The sequence below is a fragment of the Numenius arquata genome, chromosome W (genome assembly GCF_964106895.1).
Source record: "Numenius arquata chromosome W, bNumArq3.hap1.1, whole genome shotgun sequence".
Taxonomy (NCBI): domain Eukaryota; kingdom Metazoa; phylum Chordata; class Aves; order Charadriiformes; family Scolopacidae; genus Numenius; species Numenius arquata.
In genome coordinates, this window is record NC_133615.1 from 10,555,776 (window position 1) to 10,574,924 (window position 19,149).

The 19,149-nt window shown below is 44.4% G+C and overlaps 1 protein-coding gene across 2 annotated transcripts in view; it reads right to left on the reverse strand.

The window, feature by feature from the left end:
* LOC141476719 (uncharacterized) overlaps window positions 1–4,811 on the reverse strand; it is a 46,023-nt gene extending 41,212 nt beyond the window's left edge. For both annotated transcript variants that reach the window (XM_074165524.1, XM_074165525.1), the window contains exon 1: window positions 4,310–4,811. In XM_074165524.1, coding sequence (XP_074021625.1) covers window positions 4,310–4,575 — 266 coding nt within the window. In that variant the 5' untranslated portion in view covers window positions 4,576–4,811. The remainder of the gene's footprint in view (window positions 1–4,309) is intronic.
* Between the last annotated feature and the right edge of the window lie 14,338 nt (window positions 4,812–19,149).

The following is a 19,149-nucleotide window of genomic DNA, read 5'->3' on the forward strand; positions in this document are numbered from 1 at the left end:
TCAATTTTTAGATTAAAGTTTCATTGGAAAGCCTTCCAGAGAGCAGAACAGTATATAGTTGTACAATCAAATTTAAAATTTTCTTGTAAGAAAATAGGTAAATACAAACAGTCACATGTAACAAGCATCTCTGACCCACTTAAAGATGATTAATGTTAATGTTTTTTCAATAAAAAGAAATATTGCTTTCAGTGCCAATGAAAGCTCACTGACAAGTAGCTAAAAATCAGGATGATGACCATATAGAAACAACTTCAGTGCCAAGAGTTTTCAATGCCCTCAATGATGAATCTGAAAGTGGACTACTCACAGTTCACACAGGCCTCTTTGGAAAATAACAATAATAATAAAGTAGCATTTACTGCCATCTGCATAAAGTGTGAAAGCCTCCAATACACAAGACCTCATGGAGAACTAGGCTTTCAGGAACATGACAGGTATGAAATCCATCCTTCTTAAAGGGATGTCTGATTAGCAGTGACTGAAGAAACTGAAGGACTTTGAATGAAGATAAAACATGAAGTGACAAACTACCAAAGAGCATAGTGTGATCTACCTCAACATTCATAAAAGTCCTCCCAATCAATTCAGTATGCAAAATAAAGGACCCTAAAAGAAACTGCTACTTTAAAACCACAGTCTCAAGATATTAATTGCTGGGGAAAGTCAACAGGTTCATGAAGCTCACTAGGAATACTGAAAATAATCTTAAAGAACCCGCATTTTATTTAATACATTAAAAATCTGAGGTGGTTTCTCTCTCTTCCCCTCCACGTTTTGCATGCTTACAAGAACATTAAGTGAACTAATCTAACATTAAAATGCTTTCTATTTAATGCAATCTATTTAATGTAAGTAATTATATTCAACAATTGAGACTCCCTATTAGTTTTTTAAAGAAATTCTCTGTTGCACTCTATAAAACCATACACAACCATAGCACAGCCCTATACTTTGTTCTACAATCACTGAAGAGTCTATAGGTGCCAGATACATCATCCTCGCTCCCCAGTAAGTCATAAACCTTCTCGGTTTTTTTTTTTTTTTTTTTTGGTTTTTTTTTTCATTCAAGTCAACAGTAGGGCACTGCACGATGCATTATAGTGGAATGAAGTGTGGTGGAACAGTGTTATCAAAGTAATTTCCTATAAGGTTGAAATGATCACCTGATCAAATTTACTGCTTCTACAAATCTCTTGGATTGCTCTGACAGAGAAAAATATGAGAGGATTAGGAAGAAAAAAAAATCCAAAGCTAACATGTAATGCTGCATCTTCCAAGAATGGAAAAAAAAAAATATTTCAAAAAGTAATTATCAAGAGCAATACTCCAAAACATTCCATGTCCTTGACCAAATACCAAAATGAGATTTATTTCCTTTCAATCAAAAAAGTAGTTTTGTTATTAAAAAAGTTGAGTATTTAATACAATCAGATTTTATGGATTAGACTTCAGCAGATTAAGGGGAAAAGTAGAAGGCTGACAAACATTACTGATTTGGAAGAGGTGAAGGATAATTTATACTTTTATTTGGAAAGACCATAATGCTAGATGAGAAAAAAGGGGAGTATATATGCCTTATAAAGTGTGTGCATGCATGTATATATGTCTATATATTCTGTTTACTGTTGAGCATCAACAGAGCTACAAATTCATATCCATTAGAAATAAACATGCCTAGCAAAGGCAATGGGATTACAAACATTACAATAAATCTCTTAAATTGAATGCCCTTTCTTTTTAATACATGAGATGATGCATACAGAAGAGACCACAACTTCACTCTGCTCTGCAAACTCACGCCTAAGTAAAAATATTTTGCGTGCATGCTGAATATTTGCAATACAGAATTAGAGAGAAAACATTACAATTCTACACAATGCAACATGTAACTTTATTTTAACACCTCTATCTATAAAAACATTAGAATAATACTCTAATATTAGACTATATATTATTCTTGAAACAAGAACTGTTGGGTTTTTTTTAACTATGTGCTTCTGTACAAAGGCTAGCAAATGGGGTCCCAATCTCAGCGAAAACTTTTACTTAACCTAGGTAACACAAATATTCTGTAAGGACTGAAAGCTACCATGTCACCTTCCTCTTATTCCTCAGCATGAAATAAATTTAAAAGAGCATATTGATATTTGTCATTCAGTAGCCAATATCCATAAGACCTGTAATTCATTAATTCAATTTACTGAATTATGGTTTTCAGCTAGAAACTGAGCCGAAAAGTGAGTTTCCTGCTGTTCCATGAAGGCAACAAAATTCATGCTCTAGAATACATCAGAAGTTTGGATTGCTTACAGAAATGTTTGTAAAGCTAAGACTGGGATGACATGAATTTTTGTCTGATGTTGACTCTAACGTAAAAAGCAAATTTCCTTTTAAAGTGAATTAATAGAAAGAATTTATTTAAAAAAAAAAAATCTAAGCCTTAAATCATTAAATACCTAAGGAAAAATAGGAGCAGAAAATAGTTTTAACAAATTGCAGACATCTACTGTAGCATTTTTTTTCCTTGGGATATCTTTACTACCTGTGCACTTGTCAATGAAACACTATTTTCCGAACTTATCATAATATTATTAAAATATATTTTCAGAGAGTCAATAGGAAGCATGTTTTTACTGTTTCACAAGAAGGGCATTAGATCAAATACCTAATTTTTTTTCAAAGTAATAATTTTAAAGTCAGGTCAAATGTCCAGAACTATTTCTAGAAGTTATGCATAAAAATTGCAAATAAACCCAAGAGTAAAATAAGTAATCACAATCGCACATCCTGTCTCTGAAAGTTAAATTAATCATTTAGAACTGATATTTACTGCATTATAACCTTGACGTTTTCAAGTCAAACCCTGCTACAGTACTGAATTTTAATATTTTATGTGTATACACAAACTGGCAAAATTTTATACAGAGGCACAAACATTATTTGCATATGAATGTCAAGAAAATATCTATTTACCTTAAAATCTGCTATATAACAGTGAAAAATAAGAGCAACAGCTATAACAAAAAATATATTAATGCCAGGAGAAAACAAGTGTATTAAGTGCAAAGTAAAAACCTAGAAAATCGTAAAAAAAAATCACCATAAAGTGTTTAAAACTTGGTAAGGCTGTTTTATCTTTACGTGAATGGATGCCTATTACATATACTTTATATACATATGAAAATCATGTTTAATTTTTCTGAATGGTCAAACATAACCAAGTATAATCCATTTTTAAATAAAAATGGACAAATACCAACTTTTTTTCCTATTTAATTTTTTTAAAAAATGACATTTTATTCCTCTGTCCTCTTTGTATTAAAACTGAAGTATGGATGTGAATGACTCCCCCTGCCCCTTTCTGCTATTCCTATTTAATTTTTCATAATGAAAAATATAAATGCTTTGAAAGGGCACATCTGTCATCCACTTTGTAATACAACAGATGCATTAAGAAATAAGTATTTCTTTTCCTCCCATGTTCTGTTGGCCACCATCTGCTTGGAAGAAACACTAGGGTTCGCAAAATAACAATATTATCTCTCATCTGAACGGATCCCTCGCATGCAGCTGACATAATGAGGACAGCTACAATTCAGAGAAACGTGTAATGTCCGTGATTGATTAACTTTCATTTACTGCAAACGTCTTATCGGGGGCATTTCTGAGCGCAGTGCAGACACCGTTCCTCTGTTAACAGTTATGCTGGCTTCTGTTCGAGCGGCCCTTTCTCGAAAGAGAAAAGAGTCGGCCCCGCCGGCACGCATCGCCCGGGCGGCGCGGCCTGGTAGCCAGCCGGGAGGGGGTCGGGCCTGGGGCGTCCCGCCCGACCCTTCTCCACTTGGAATGAGTCCGAGCGAAGAGAAAGGTGGACCACAGAAAAGAGATTTTCAGGAAAAGGGGGGAAAACGAGACCTGCGCCGGGGAAGCGCCTTGGGGCAACCTGAAAGCACGCTTCTCGCCAGGCCTTAGACTGTAACTCTGTGCCGGCAGCCACCACCACGAGAACACAAAACCCGCCGTATTACGACGGGCCGCTTCAGAGATGCCGCGGCTGCTCACCTCCTACAGACCGGGGCCGCCATCTTAGATCTGGGCGAAGCCCCTTTCCTCTAACGCTCCTGCCCCATACAAAGGGGTGAGACCACGTGACACCCCATCCTGTGCGGGAGACTCTGGTGCCCGCACCCAAAATGGCACATAGGGCTTTCTGCTTCTTCCCTTCCCTCCATCCTCTCGACCCCTCTAGGCCTCTTCCTCATCCCAAGTCTCTATCGCTCCGGAGGCCCGCGCAGACCCTACTTACTCCGGGGGATAGAGGCGTAGCTCTTCGATATCTCCCAGGAAGCCGAAGAGAGTCCGCATTTGCTCACTGCTCACTGCCGAGGACAGGTTTGTGACCTGGATGACAGACGTGGGGCCCAAGGGGAAGCCGAGCGGCACCCCGATCACTCCGCTGTTCATCATGGCGGAGCCTGCACGACTGCTCTGCTCGCGGCTGTGCCACACAGCCGGAAAGGCGGGCCTGACGACAGAGAGGAGCACGCGGCGCCTGCCAGAGCGTCCTAACATGCGAGCGCTCTAGCGGCGAACTCGACTGCTCCCTGGAGATGTTTCTGGGAGGGCAGCCGTTCTTCCCGTGCTGGCTGGGGCTCACGGGGGAGTGGGTGCCCTCGCTCCGCGCAGATGGGGCTCCGAGCTCGGCCGCGAGGGCCCCCTGCAAGAGGAGAGGGGAAAAGAACCCTCTTCCCTCCGATTTCCCAAGGAGCCAGCGAGGCCGTTGTGACCAGCGCGGAGTTGCATCCCCCCTCCCTCCTTACACGCATACTCTACTCGCCCCAGGCTGCCAGGGGAGGGGGCCGCGGGAAGGAGCAGCTCCGGACGCCGCACACAGCACCCTGCTGGGCTGACTGAAGCGATTAGATAGCTTCATCACACGTGGGGGAGGTGCAGTTACGAGCGCATCTGACTAATCCCTGCACGAACGGGGCCTGAGTACCTTGTTAAACGGTTTCCTTGTCCTTTAGCAAAGCAAAAGGCTTCTTATTTTAAAACAGGAATACCAAAGAGTCTGGGTAAAAAACCCCACCTTTAATAGGTCAGGTTTAGCTCTATTATTCGATTTTTGCATGAAATCCACTGAATGCTCCGCCAGCAAATTAAAATATTTTCCACAAGAAATGGAAGGAAAAATAGATTTCCCATTTAAATGCTCTTTTGGTAGCCAAGTTCAATAAGAGGTAGTTTAATTACCCTAGGGAATAAACCCTTGAAAACTTACCCTAACTATCTTTAAACAGGAAGGGTTGTAATGGAATAAGTTAATGGTTTTGTTATAACTTGACTGGGAATCTATACCAATTAAATTGATTTTACCTGGAGTTACAGTTCAAGTTTTATTTAAAAGTTAAATTGACTGTAATAAGGGGAAATAACACTAATGGCAGGGCCATTGCCTGGCTTAAACTGTGTATCTATCGCCTAAAGCCATTGCCAAGGTGTTTAGGCAAAGAAAGGAGGTGTTGAAACCATGAAGTGGTCACATGGCCTCGCTGGGAGATAAGGGAACAATTGGTATTCAGTTGTCCTGACAGAGCGATCATCTGGTTTCCCAACCCCGTGGCCTGGAGCAACACATTAACATTAAAAGCGAGAGGTACACAGCGAGGAGGACATGGCCTTCATCCCCGAGACCCCCGCCCACGACCACCGACCACCGGGAAACACTGCGCACGTGCAGCTGGGGGGAGTTAAAGGCGGAGACTATGGAAATGATTTCTCGGAACTCATTGTAATAAAGACCGCCTTTTCGGGGAAAGGTCATGGATATGTATAGGCGCCCCTTGAATATGTAAGATCTGATTGTATAAATCCTAAGCTAACTGCCGCGGTGGGTGCGCACGATTGTGGTGGGGCGACCCCCCGTGCTGCCCGGCGCCGAATAAACATACCTACTTTACAACCCCACAGGTTGTGGAGTCTGCTTTCCGCACGTCAGTTTGGCGAGCCAGGCAGGAGGCACTCTGCTCGGCTGCGGGATCGACTGCGGAGCGGACGCCCCTAGGCGCGCCCCGAGCACTTTCCTCGGAGGAGCCTCCACTCCCAGCCGCTCACCGCGGGAGTAGACAGCAACCTCCTGAAGCCGCGGATAAACGGTATGTTTAAGGGGGGCCAGTAAGTCGTAGGGGACGCCCACGCTTGGCCGGGGCCGCCGGTAAATCGCGCAGAGACGTCTGGCGTGCGGCATAGTCCCCGTATGGGAGGAGGGTACCCTGTATGGAAGTAGGGGATTTGCTGACCGATAGAGCGGCCGCTAGCGATCTTGGGGGTAGATCGAGCAAATCTGAGGTCACCGCTGCATCCCAGTATCGGGAGCCGGGAAGGACCTGCTAATGACTGTATAAGAAGCAGGAGAAGGGTAAGCGGGCTTCTCAAAGTTGTGATACAAGTACTTGAATAATATCTGCAGCTGCTGGAGGGATACCAACTGGAGTAATGATTGTATGTTTTATTTGTAAATGCCCGGGTATTTTATGTTAAGAGCATTTGTGTGTGGATGCGTGTGTTTGAGACACAGCACCACTGTGAAGCGAGTGGGAGTCCCGATTTGCGGTTCCGTGACTCTGCGAGGAACACGGCCAGAGACGGACAAAGCGCCTGAAACGTCTGTAAAAATTTGTAAATGTCTTGATATATGTAAGTTGAGCTGCTGTGGTGTTTCGTCAATCTTCTAAGTGTCGGGGGTCTGGCTGATCATCAAAGTGGCCAGACAGGGAGAGTCACTGCTTCAGTGGTTTGGGCTCGAACCTTGGGAATATTTAAATGAAGCAGGGGACTGGATAAGGAGGGGAGAGGGACAAATTTATTTAGGAGGGGTGTATTTAACACCTGCCGGACAGACAGTGGCCCTAGACTGGGAACAACCTGTCCCAGATACCTTTCTAAACCCCCAAATTGACGGACACGTGGGGGTGATTCCTTGTTTTGTGTGTGGGTTTACTAACAAATTACATGAAAATTGGCATTCGGCTTGGGTCCTGTTGAAATGTAAATCTTGTGAGAAAATTTGGTATTGTTTATCTAGGAGGCGGAGAGCTGAGTGTCCCAAATGCTCTCCTCTAATCCCACGGTTTTATGATTGGGAAAGGGCCCATCAAGAGTCCGAAATAGTAAAGTTTATCTGTGGGAAGAAAACTTTAATCCCAGAAGATTGGGACGTTTGGGAAGAAGATTAGGAGAAGACTGTAAGGACCTGTGAGGAGAGGTTTGCGTGGAAATCGAAGCAAGGCACAATAGCTAACAAGAAACAATCTAAAGAGATGGGTAACACTCAGAATAAGGGTATTTTAAAGAAAAGCCCCCTCGGTTGTGTATTGGCACACTGGAAGGACATTGCTGGAACCGGGGGTACAGAGAATAAGAAGACTCTCATAAAATATTGCAATCAATGGTGGCCGATTTATAAGCTGGAAGATGGAGTTAAGTGGCCACTTTATGGGTCAATCGATTATAACACCATCCTGCAATTAATGTCATTTTTAAGGAGGGAAGGAAAATGGGATGAAGTGTCATATGCAGACACGTTTTTCACCCTCCGAAATCACCCGGAGTGGCAAAGGGACTGTGGAATGTGCCGCCACAGGACCCTATGGTACTCGCCCTCGAGCAGGAAAATAACAAAGAACTTAAAGGTAAACTGAGGCGGTGTTGCTCGGCATGTAGTATTGGACAAAGGTGCACTAGAGTAAATAAAATGCACCGGGCATCAGAACAAGATCTAACTGATTTGCTTAAGCCTCCCCCTCGATCACAGGAACAGGATGTGGACTCGGACGGAACCTCCACTCCCCCGGACAGCCCTGTATCCTCCTGTACTAGAAAAAGTCTACCCTAACAGTCTTACAGGCACCTCTCCGAGAGGCGGTAGGGCCAGATGGCGGGACGATGCTAATCAAGGTAACTTTTTCCACCACCGATTTAGAGGCATGGAAAAGGGTTGCCAAGGATTACAGGAATGATCCGGTAAGTGTAACCAAACATTTTACAGTTATTACAATTAATTTTAAAAACTGCAGGGGATTTGGCTGAGGATCATTATAAAACTACAGGAGGAGATGTTAAAGAATACCTCCCCCTTCAAATGGGATGCAAACAGGTCTGTGGATATAGAAAACTGCAGGCATACCAGGGGTGGATTTCAAAAGGAATGGAGAGGGCCATTCCCAAAACCATAAATTGGTCAGCATTATATGCAATTAGACAAGGTCCTTCCGAGTCACCATCCGAATTCTTGGATCGACTAAGGGACGTAATGCGCCGTAACACACCGCTGGATCCTGGGTCAGAGGTAGGAATACAACAACTAGTTTCTTTATTCTTAGGTCAGTCTACAGGAGATACTAGGCACAAGCTGCAAAAGCTGCAGAAGAAAGACTGACGGGGATCTGGGAAATCCACCCTAGCGGATCCACTGGTTATAATGAAGCTAGGGAAGGAGCAAAAGGAGGTGGAATTTCTGGTTGATACAGGGACAACGTATTCGGTTTTAAACCAAGCTCTGATGCCCCTGGGAAATGACTGTATCATGGCAAAAGGGGCAACTGGCCAAAGTGAAAAGGCATATTTTTGTGAACCTCTGAGATATAAATTGGGAAAACAATGGGGTGTCCACAGATTCCTGTACATGCCCAACTCCCCGAAAGCACTTTCGGGGAGAGATTTGTTGGAACAATTGGGTGCAATAATTAAATTTAAAAAGGGAGTGATTACTCTGGAGGTAAATGACCAGCAGTATATCCAAATAATGAGTTTATCCCTAGCTAGTGTTCCCACAGAAGGAAAAATCAGCGAAGAAATCATGAACCAGGTATACCCCAGGGTATGGGCCACCGATGTGCCCAGGAAAGCAAAAATCCCAAGCTAAGCTAATCCAAGCTAAGCTAACTGCCGCGGTGGGTGCGCACGATTTTGGTGGGGTGACCCCCCGTGCTGCCCAGCGCCGAATAAACATACCTACTTTACAACCCCACAGGTTGTGGAGTCTGCTTTCCGCACGTCAACTGGAGAAAATGAGGCTGAGCACTATGCATGTAGGTGATCAGTATTAAGGATCTAACTGCTGTCTGTCTTAGGTGGTAAAGAACTGTGTATTTTGGCACTGAAAGACTTAAGGTTTCAGACAAATATTTTGGCTTTTAAGACCTTCTGTACCCCAAACCTGAACTGAGAAGGGACTGAAGTATTTTTTAACCTATCTGGGCTGAAAAAGATTACAAATTTGTGATACTTCCCTGAGCAAGTAGGTCGGTTGTTATGGAATCTCCATAGATAAGCCTGGGAAGTGCTTTCTTTATTAGTGCTTAATATGTTACAGAAATTTAAGTAATTCCAAGCAATTGTCAGAAATTTATTTTATTTAAAAATGCCCACGCATTTGTTTCAGGTAGTACTTATTTCAAAATGCTTATCAGTGCACTCATATTGTTTTTCTAAATGGAATCCAGATTTAAGATCCAAGTTAAATAATTTCTTTCAGCCATCCTGATAGCTTCTTAATTAGCTTAAACTTAGAGAAGTTTAACTGGAGAATTCAAGATCTTTTGTTATATATTATGCAAAATTAAACTCTGGTATGATTATTCTATTTATAGGATCATTACATAAAGATTTCCTGTGTTTTGACTAGTACATTTCATCTGAAGACAGTTAGCAGAGGTGTAGAATCTATTACTGCTCTGAACATTCGTGTCTTCTCTCCTTGCATCTCTCAGTGGAGGGTACCAGAAAAAATGAGCTCTAAAATTCACAAATAGAAAAATTCTGTGCTGTCAGAACTGACTGGAATACCCCACCTCAGGTAAATACGAAATTCTGAGCTACTGGTCTCCTTCCCAAAACGAAAACAGAAGCAAAACCCTGCTTAAATTTTATATTTGTCAGTCCCTAGCACAGGACAAAATTAGCTTGGAGAATAATATGAAAAAAAATATATTTGGATTTCAGAAGAATAGCAAGAAAAAAAAGAAACAATGCCGAAAGCCTTGGTTCACACAAGCTACCATTAAAATGCCAGAAGCAAACAATGAATCTGTTTTAGCCAAACTGTTCAAAATTTAAAAGTATTTAAGGGCCACTCCCTCTCTTATAATAAAAAAACAGCCATTGAGGAAAAAAGTTAAATAAAATGGGTAGACATGCAGGAGGGGAATCAATGTATAAGCAGTGCCCTAACATCATTCTCTCTCTACTCAGTGGTCAACAGACGTGCCTTCTTCTTACCATCTTCGTACAGGATGCTGTAGGCCAAGAGAGAACTTTAGCTGTGATCTAAGTGCTGGATTAATACATGTAGGGGCTTTTTTCAGTTTTGCTCACCTGTTTTTATACTTTTAGTAACTGGATCGTTGCACTTAGATTCAGGAAATAAATTATTTCATTTTACTTTCACCTTACTCACATGAGCAATTATATTAGGTTAACTAGCAAAGACCAAGGTATTCTATGCCTGCAGTGCAGAAAGCCTTAAACTTTTCCCAGCTGGGGATTCCAACATCAATCTCCTGACAATCCAAACAATAGATTTTGACTGAGCTCCAATCCTGGAACTCTAACCATGATTTCAGAAAGCCCTTTGCAATTACAGAGTTATCCAGAGTTGATGGGGTGTTTGAGAGAACAGCTTTACAGTCATTGCATCCTGGAAGAGGAAAATTATTACTTAATAATTCCTATTCTTAATGTGTAAAAACAGATGCAAACTATGCTTCGAAGAGAACTGAATTATCAGCAACCATTCTGTAGTCAAAACACATACATTCTCTTTCTTCTTTCCCTTTCCTTCAAAGTTGCTCCAGAAATTAGACTGAGTGGGACTTCACAATTCATAGGGTTCCCCTGGTGAGCACAGTTTTCAAATACTGTGAAGGCAAATGCTAAATGATGCACCATCCATGCATCACCAATATGACTGTTCATGAGGACAAATAAGCAATCCTTTCTGAAAACAAAAAAGTGGGGGTTCTTTAGAGGTACAGGGAAAATCTCGGAATATGGAACATTTGCTTGCCCTTACAACAACATACTTTTTTTTGTTTCATTAGTCAGCTGAGTTTTTCCTGTGTATAGAAAATAATCTTCCCCTAAAACTGCATCATTCCCTCTTCCTTTTAGCTTCTGGAAAAACAACAGCAATACATTATCCTTACAGAGATCATGAAACTTAAATTCCATGTTACCTATGTGTAAAAAGGTAAAGTCTTTAAACAAAAGCAACTATTAATCTTTTGTCTAAGATTGTATTTCCTGGTCTTTTCACAAGGTTTGAAAAGCATTTACTGGGAAATGTTAATTGCAAGTAGCAGTAGCAAAATATTTGAAATTCAGAAAGAGGCTACAGTAAAACCTGTTTAAAATAATCAGGAGAAAAGTCTTTGCGTTTACTGTACTTCCATGCTTAGGGAATGGAAAGCAAATGAGGTAAGATAAAGACAGAAACATTAGAAAGCCTTCTTTAAACGGATCCTTAAGGACTTCCAAAATAATGTTATCCACAGAGCATATATATTTGATATAAAATCAAATAGTTCTAAGTCTTAAGCAATTTACAAAAGGTAAAATTTAATTTCAGATTCTACTACTCCTGGGGCACTTAAGGCTGTGCAGCCCAAATACAATGGTGGAGTTCGGGTCCTGAGAGGAGGTAAAAAACTAAGTAGCAGGATCACAACCCTGGACTTCAGGAGAGCAGACCTTTGCCTGCTCATTGACTGGCCTTGAAGAATCCCATGGGAGACAATTCTGAAAAGAAGGGCCCAAGAGAGCTGTTTTTTTTTTTTTTTTGTAAGGCTCACCTCCTCCAAGCTCAGGAACAGTCCTTCCTGATGTGCAGGAAGTCAAGCCTAGGTGGTAGGAGGCTTGCAGAAGTAAACAAGGAGCTCCTGACAGAAGTAAAACATAATAAAGAAACATACATGAGGTAGAAGCAGGGTCAGATCACCCAGAAGGAATACAGAGACACTATCTGAGCGTACAAAGAGTTGGATCAAGTGAGGGAGGTGAACAGCAACAAGACAGACTTCTACAAACACAGCAGCAGCAGAAGGAAGACAAGGGAAAGAATGGGCCCACTGCTAAATGGGGCAGGAGTCCTGGTGACAAAGTATATGGAAAAGGCTAGAGTACTTAATATCTTCTTCATCTTGGTCTTTACTGGCAAGACTTGCTTCTGGAAATTACAAGCCCCTGAGACCAGTGGGAAAGTCTGGAGCAAGGAAGACGTACCTTTGACAGAGGAGAATCAGGTTAGGGAATATTGAAATGAATTGGACATACACAAGTCCATGGGACCTGATGGGCTGTTCCTATGAGTGTTGAGGAATCTAGCCAATGTCACTGCGAGACCATCATTAATTATCTTTGAAAGGTTGTGGTGTTTGGGGGAGGTGAATGTCACCCCTAGATTCCAGATGGGCAAGAAGGAGCATCTGGAAAACTACAGGCCAGTCAGCCTCACCTCAATCCCTTGGAAAGTGGCAGAGCAAATCTTCCTGGAAGCCATTTTCAAAGATATTAAGGACAAGAAGGTGATTGGGAGTTGCGAGCATGGATTTATGAAGAGAAAATCATGCCTGACCAACCTGATAGCCTTCTGCAAAGAAATGACTGGCTCCATGAATGATGGGAGAACAGCTGATAGTGTTTATCTTGACTTTAGCAAGGCTTTTGTGACTGCGTCCCATAACATCCTCATAGACAAATTGATGAAGTGCAGACTAGATGAATGGGCAATCAGGTAAAATGGAAGCTGGCTGAACTGCCCTGCTCAAAGAGTTGGGATCAGTGGCACAAAATCCAACTGGCAGTGAGTCAGTAGTGGTGTACCCCAGGGTCAATATTGGGTCCAATGACTGGGCCTGATAACCTGGGTGTCCTTCATATGCCGCATGATGGCACTCAGGATGATCTGTTCCATGACCTTCCCAGGCACCGAGGTCAGACTGACAGGCCTGTAGTTTCCTGGATCCTCCTTCCAGCCCTTCTTGTGGATGGGTGTCACATTTGCTAGGCTCCAGTCCACTGGGACCTCCCTGGTTAGCCAGGACTGCTGATCAATGATGGAAAGTGGCTTGGTGAGCACTTCCACCAGCTCCCTCAGTACCCTCAGGTGGATCCCATCTGGCTCCATAGACTTGTGTCTAAAAGTGCTGTAGCAGCTCCCTCACCATTTCTCCTTGGATTATGGGGGCTTCGTTCTGCTCCCCACCCCTATCTACTAGCTCAGGGGGCTGGGTACTCAGGGAACAACTGTTACTACTGAAGACTGAGGCAAAGAAGACATTAAGTACCTCAGCCTTCTCCTCATCCTTTGTCACTATGTTTCCGCCACTGTCTAATAAAGGATGGAGATTCTCCTTAGTGAAAGAGCTGGGGAAAGCATCAACCCGTTTCCCCCATAGACTGGGTATGATTATTAATAAATTCTGAGACACGGCACCCAAGGTACAGGCAGGACAGCAATGCTGCATAAACACCCCAAAATAACCACCTGAACAGTGATGTTATCGTATCATAAATTGATATTACATGGGACAGCAAAATGATAATCCTCATCCTTCTTCCAGAGGTGATAAACAGCATTGCGGGGAGTACATAGAGCATATAAGACTTTATATAAACACAGCCATGAAAACACACAAAGCAACATTGTTACCAGTGACTATTTAACTAATATAATAAATGCATATAACAAATTTGTTTTAACACACTCTGGTCAGATCTGTCGTTATCTCAACCCTTCGTGCCCCACGTTGGGTGCCAAAAAAGGACTGTCATCTTTTAGCCTCAGCCAGCAACAAAGAACCACACAGCCACTCACTCACCCCCCCCACACACACCTGTGGGATGGGGGGAAGAATTGGAAGAAAAACTCGTGAGTTGAGATAAAGGCAGTTTAAAGGAACAACAAAGGAAAGAGGAAAACAACAATAATACTGATAGAGGAACGTACAAAACACGATTAGTGTACCACTGCTCACCAATCAGACCATGGAAGTCCCCAGCCCACTTCCATGCGGTGACTTCCTGCTCCCTCCCCCTGGCCAGGTAAATATGTATTGGTTTGGTAAACTGGAGATCATAGAACATCATCTTCCGCTGGATACTATCACCTGGAACTAGAAAATCACAACAGAAGTGAGTTTTTGGCTTGGGGATATTGTTTTAAAGGAAGATAATCCAGGTATTGTCACAGCTAAAGTGGCTGCTTTGCTTTCACATGCTGAATTTAAAAAAATATTTCTTTTGCTTTAAATTGAAAAAAATCATATCAGTATTGCTCATATCAGTCAACCAAATTATTTTTATCTGAGACATAAAAAAAAAAAAAAAGAATAATGGCAGATTGCACACTTAAACAACCCAAACTGATCATGCATGTCCTGCTGCATTTGAGGATAAGGAGGTCTAGGCACAATCACACTTTGTCAGTCATTCTAGTTCCCAGCCTCCTTCTTAGCATCAGAATATAGGCTTCCACTGACAATAAAAGTATTAGAACCTTTATAATTGTGAAGTTAGAAAATATACTAGAACATAACTCAGTATGAATAAACATTAACATTTTATTTATAACTTTTATTTGAAAGTGATATAAAATATACATTATTGCAAAACAAATTGAGTTCAGTAAGTACTAATGCTGGTATCTTAAGCATTAAGATATCTTAAGATGCCTTAAAAATAAGCACATCAGACCACGCGGAGAGCGACAGCAGCAGCGGTGAGTGCTGCGGCTTTAAATTTGATTTAGATCGAGACGCAGAGGGGGCTTCCCGGAGACGGAGAAGCCGAGGGAGAGCGGAGAGACCCGAAGCGAGTCGGGAATCTCGCGAGGGAGCCGCGAGGGTGACGCGGCTGGGGGCAGAGCGCGTGCCGGGCGCGCGTGAGGCGCACGTGTGCAGAGCGTGTGGGGCTCGTGCGCAGGACAAAGAGGGAGAGGGCGAACGGTCCGTTCGGGTTCAGGAGAGGAAACGGCAACGAAACGCCTCAAAGCCCCCGTGAAGGAGAATGTGGGAACTCAGACCGAGCTCCCGCGCCAGGACGCGGCCGTGCAGGGCCCCGGCTGCACCGAATGCCTGAGCCTGGCTGTGGTGCCACAGGGACCCAGAGACACCCATTGTGTGCGATGCGAGCAGATAAACGACCTGCTCAGGCAGGTGGTGGAACTGAGAGAAGAGGTGGAAAGGTTAAGGAGCATTAGAGAATGCGAAAGTGAAATAGACTGGTGGAGCCGTACCCTGAGGCAAAGGCAGCAAGAAGAGGCTCTAATAAAAGTAGATGATCCCCTCCCGCCCTGTCACCGGGCAGAGAGAGGGGACTTGATAGAAAGGGGGGGAATGGAGGCTGGTCCTTCCTCGGAGAGGCAGGCGGAACCCCCAACAGCCTCCCTCACCTTCCCATTTACATCTGCATAATAGGTTCGGAGTTCTGGATTTTGGGGACGAGGTAAATGAGAAGGAAGAGGACGATCTACCCAGTGAGGCACCCAGGACTAGTCACCCACCCCCATGCCTCAGGACCTCATCAACTAAGAAAAAAAGAAAGGTGATTGTAATAGGTGACTCCCTTCTGAGTGGAACAGAGGGCCCAATCTGTAGACCAGACCCGTCCCACAGGGAAGTCACCTGCCTCCCTGGGGCCAGGATTAAGGATATACAGAGGGAAATTCACTCCCTGGTTCAGCCCTCAGATTATTACCCACTACTGATATTTCAAGTGGGCAATGATGAGGTAGCCCCCAGAAGCCTAAAGGCAATGAAAAGGGACTTCAGAGTGCTGGGACGACTGGTTAAGGGATCAGGAGCACAAGTGGTGTTCTCTTCTATCCCACCAGGCACAGGGATGGATGGGGGGATAAATAGGAAGAATCAAAAGATCAACTCATGGCTGAAAGACTGGTGTAAACGGCAGGACATTGGATTCTTTGATCACGGGCAGATCTACAGGTCACCAGGCATGCTGGCAGCAGGGGGGGGAAGCCTAACCCAAAGGGGAAAAAGGATACTGGGACAAGAATTAGCAGGGCTCATTGAGAGAGCTTTAAACTAGATTTGAAGGGGGACGGGGTTGGAACCAGGGTTACTAAAGTGGTGCCCGGGAGCAGCGTGCCAGTGCTAGTAGGTAAAGGTGCCAGCAAGGCCTTGCAGCCTGTTGTGGCAGTTGATGAGGGAGAGAAGGACACATGTGGCAGTGAAGACATGAGTAGTGATAAGATGGTAACTGCAGAAATGTCTGCACATGAACAGGTGGGAATTAGTGCTTGCCCTCCCAGAAAAATAGTGGGACAATTAGCCCAGCTGAAGTGTATCTACATGAATGCACGCAGCATGGGCAACAAACAGGAGGAGCTGGAGGCCATCGTACAGCAAGAAAACTATGATCTGGTTGCCATCACAGAAACATGGTGGGAGGACTCGCATAACTGGAGTGCAGTGATTGATGGTTACCAACTTTTCAGAAGGGACAGGAAAGGAAAGAGAGGTGGTGGGGTGGCCCTTTATGTTAAGAGTAGTATTGTATGCCTTGAACTTAGCAATACGCACGATGACAGTGTTGAGTGCCTATGGATAAGAATCAAGGGGAAGACCAATAAGGCAGACATCGTGGTGGGAATTTGTTATAGACCCCCCAACCAGGATATAAAGGCAGATGAAATATTCTATAAGCAGCTGGCAGAGGCCTCACGATCACTCCCCCTTGTACTCATGGGGGACTTCAACTTCCCAGATATCTGCTGGAAATATAACACAGCAGAGAGGCAACAGTCCTGGAGATTCTTGGAGTGCATGGAAGACAACTTCCTAACACAGCTGGTGAGGGAACCAACTAGGGAAAGTGCCCTACTGGACCTGCTGCTTGTTAACAGAGAAGGTCTTGTGGGGGATGTAAACGTTGGAGGTCATCTTGGACAGAGTGATCACGAAATGATAACATTTTCAATTCTTGCTGAAGCAAGGCGAGGGGCCAGCAAAACTGCCACCTTGGACTTCCGAAGGGCAGACTTTGGCCTGTTTAGGAGCATGGTTGAGAGTGTCCCTTGGGAGACAGTCCTGAAGGGCAAAGGTGCCCAGGAAGGCTGGTCGCACTTCAAGGAGGCACTCTTAAAAGCGCAGGAAAGAGCCATACCCAAGTCCCAAAAATCAAGCAGGAAGGGAAGAAGACCAGCCTGGCTAAATAGAGAGCTTTGGCTGGAGCTCAGGAACAAAAAGAAGGTTTATGATCTTTGGAAAAGGGGCCTGGCAGGCAAGGAGAAATACCAGGAAGCGGTGAAGATATGCGGGGGGAAAATTAGAAGGGCCAAGGCTCAAGCTGAGCTCATCTTGGCCACTACAGTTAAGAATAACAAAAAGGGGTTTTTTTCAGTATGTAAACAGTAAAAGGAAGATTAGGGATAATGTGGGCCCACTGAGGAATGAGATAGGCACCCTGATGGTGGAAGACACGGAGAAAGCAGAGTTGCTGAATGCCTTCCTTTTCTTCAGTCTTCACTGCTAAGGCTGCCCCTCATGAACCTCTGGCCTTGGAGGCCGGGGGGAGGGTATGGAGAGAGGAAGTTTTTCCTCCAGTAGAGGAGGACCAGGTTTGGGACCACTTGGCCAAACTGGACATCCATAAGTCCATGGGCCCTGATGGGATGCACCCACGAGTGCTGAGAGAGCTGGCAGATGTTATTGCTGGGCCACTCTCTATCATCTTTGAAAAGTCATGGAGAACAGGAGAGGTGCCTGAAGACTGGAGGAAGGCCAACATCACTCCAGTCTTCAAAAAGGGCAAGAAGGAGGACCCTGGGAACTACAGACCAGTTAGTCTCACCTCCGTCCCTGGGAAGGTAATGGAGAGACTCATTCTAGATGTCATCTCCAAACAAGTTGAAGAGCAGGGGGTTATTGGAAGTGGGCAACATGGGTTTACCAAGGGTAAATCATGCTTGACCAATCTGATAGCTTTCTATGATGCCATAACTGGTTGGCTGGATGAGGGGAGGGCAGCAGATGTCATCTACCTTGACTTCAGCAAGGCTTTTGACACTGTCTCCCATAACATCCTCATTGGAAAACTAAGGAAGTGTGGGCTGGATGAGGGGACAGTGAGGTGGATTGAGAGCTGGCTGTGTGACAGGACCCAAAGGGTAATGGTTAATGGAACAGGTTCAAGCTGGAGGCCTGTAACCAGTGGTGTCCCCCAGGGGTCAATACTTGGTCCAGTCCTGTTCAACATATTCATCAGCGACCTGGACGAGGGGACCGAGTGTATCCTCAGCGAGTTTGCTGATGGTACCAAACTGGGAGGGGTGGCTGACACCCCGGAGGGCCGTGCTGCCATCCAGAGAGACCTGGACAGGCTGGAGAGCTGGGCAAGGAAGAACCTCATGAGGTTCAACAGGGAAAAGTGTAGGGTCCTGCACCTGGGGAAGAAGAATGTTAGGCACCAATACAGGTTAGGTGTGGACCTGCTGGAGCCAAGTTCTGAAGAGAAAGATCTGGGGGTCCTGGTAGACAGCAAAATGACAATGAGCAAGCAATGTGCTCTTGTGGCCAGGAAGGCCAACGGAATCCTGGGCTGCATAGGGAAGAGTGTGGCTAGTAGGTCGAGGGAAGTCATTCTCCCCCTCTACTCTGCACTGGTGAGGCCACAACTGGAATACTGCATCCAGTTCTGGGCTTCCCAATTCAAGAGGGATAGGGAACTACTGGAAAGAGTCCAGCGAAGGGCAACGAGGATGATTCAAGGATTGGAGCATCTCCCTTATGAGGAAAGGCTGAGAGAGCTGGGACTTTTTAGCCTGGAGAAGAGAAGGCTGAGGGGAGACCTTATCAATGCTTATAAGTACCTAAAGCGTGGGTTGAAGGAGGAGGGAGCCAAACTCTTTTCAGTGGTTGCCAGTGACAGGACAAGGGGCAACGGGCACAAGCTGGAACATAGGAGGTTCCACTCGAATATGAGGAGAAACTTCTTCACGGTGAGGGTGCCAGAGCCCTGGAACAGGCTGCCCAGGGAGGGTGTGGAGTCCCCTTCTCTGGAGATTTTCAAGACCCACCTGGATGCAGTCCTGAGTAACATGCTCTGACATGCTCTGGGCAACCCTGCTTC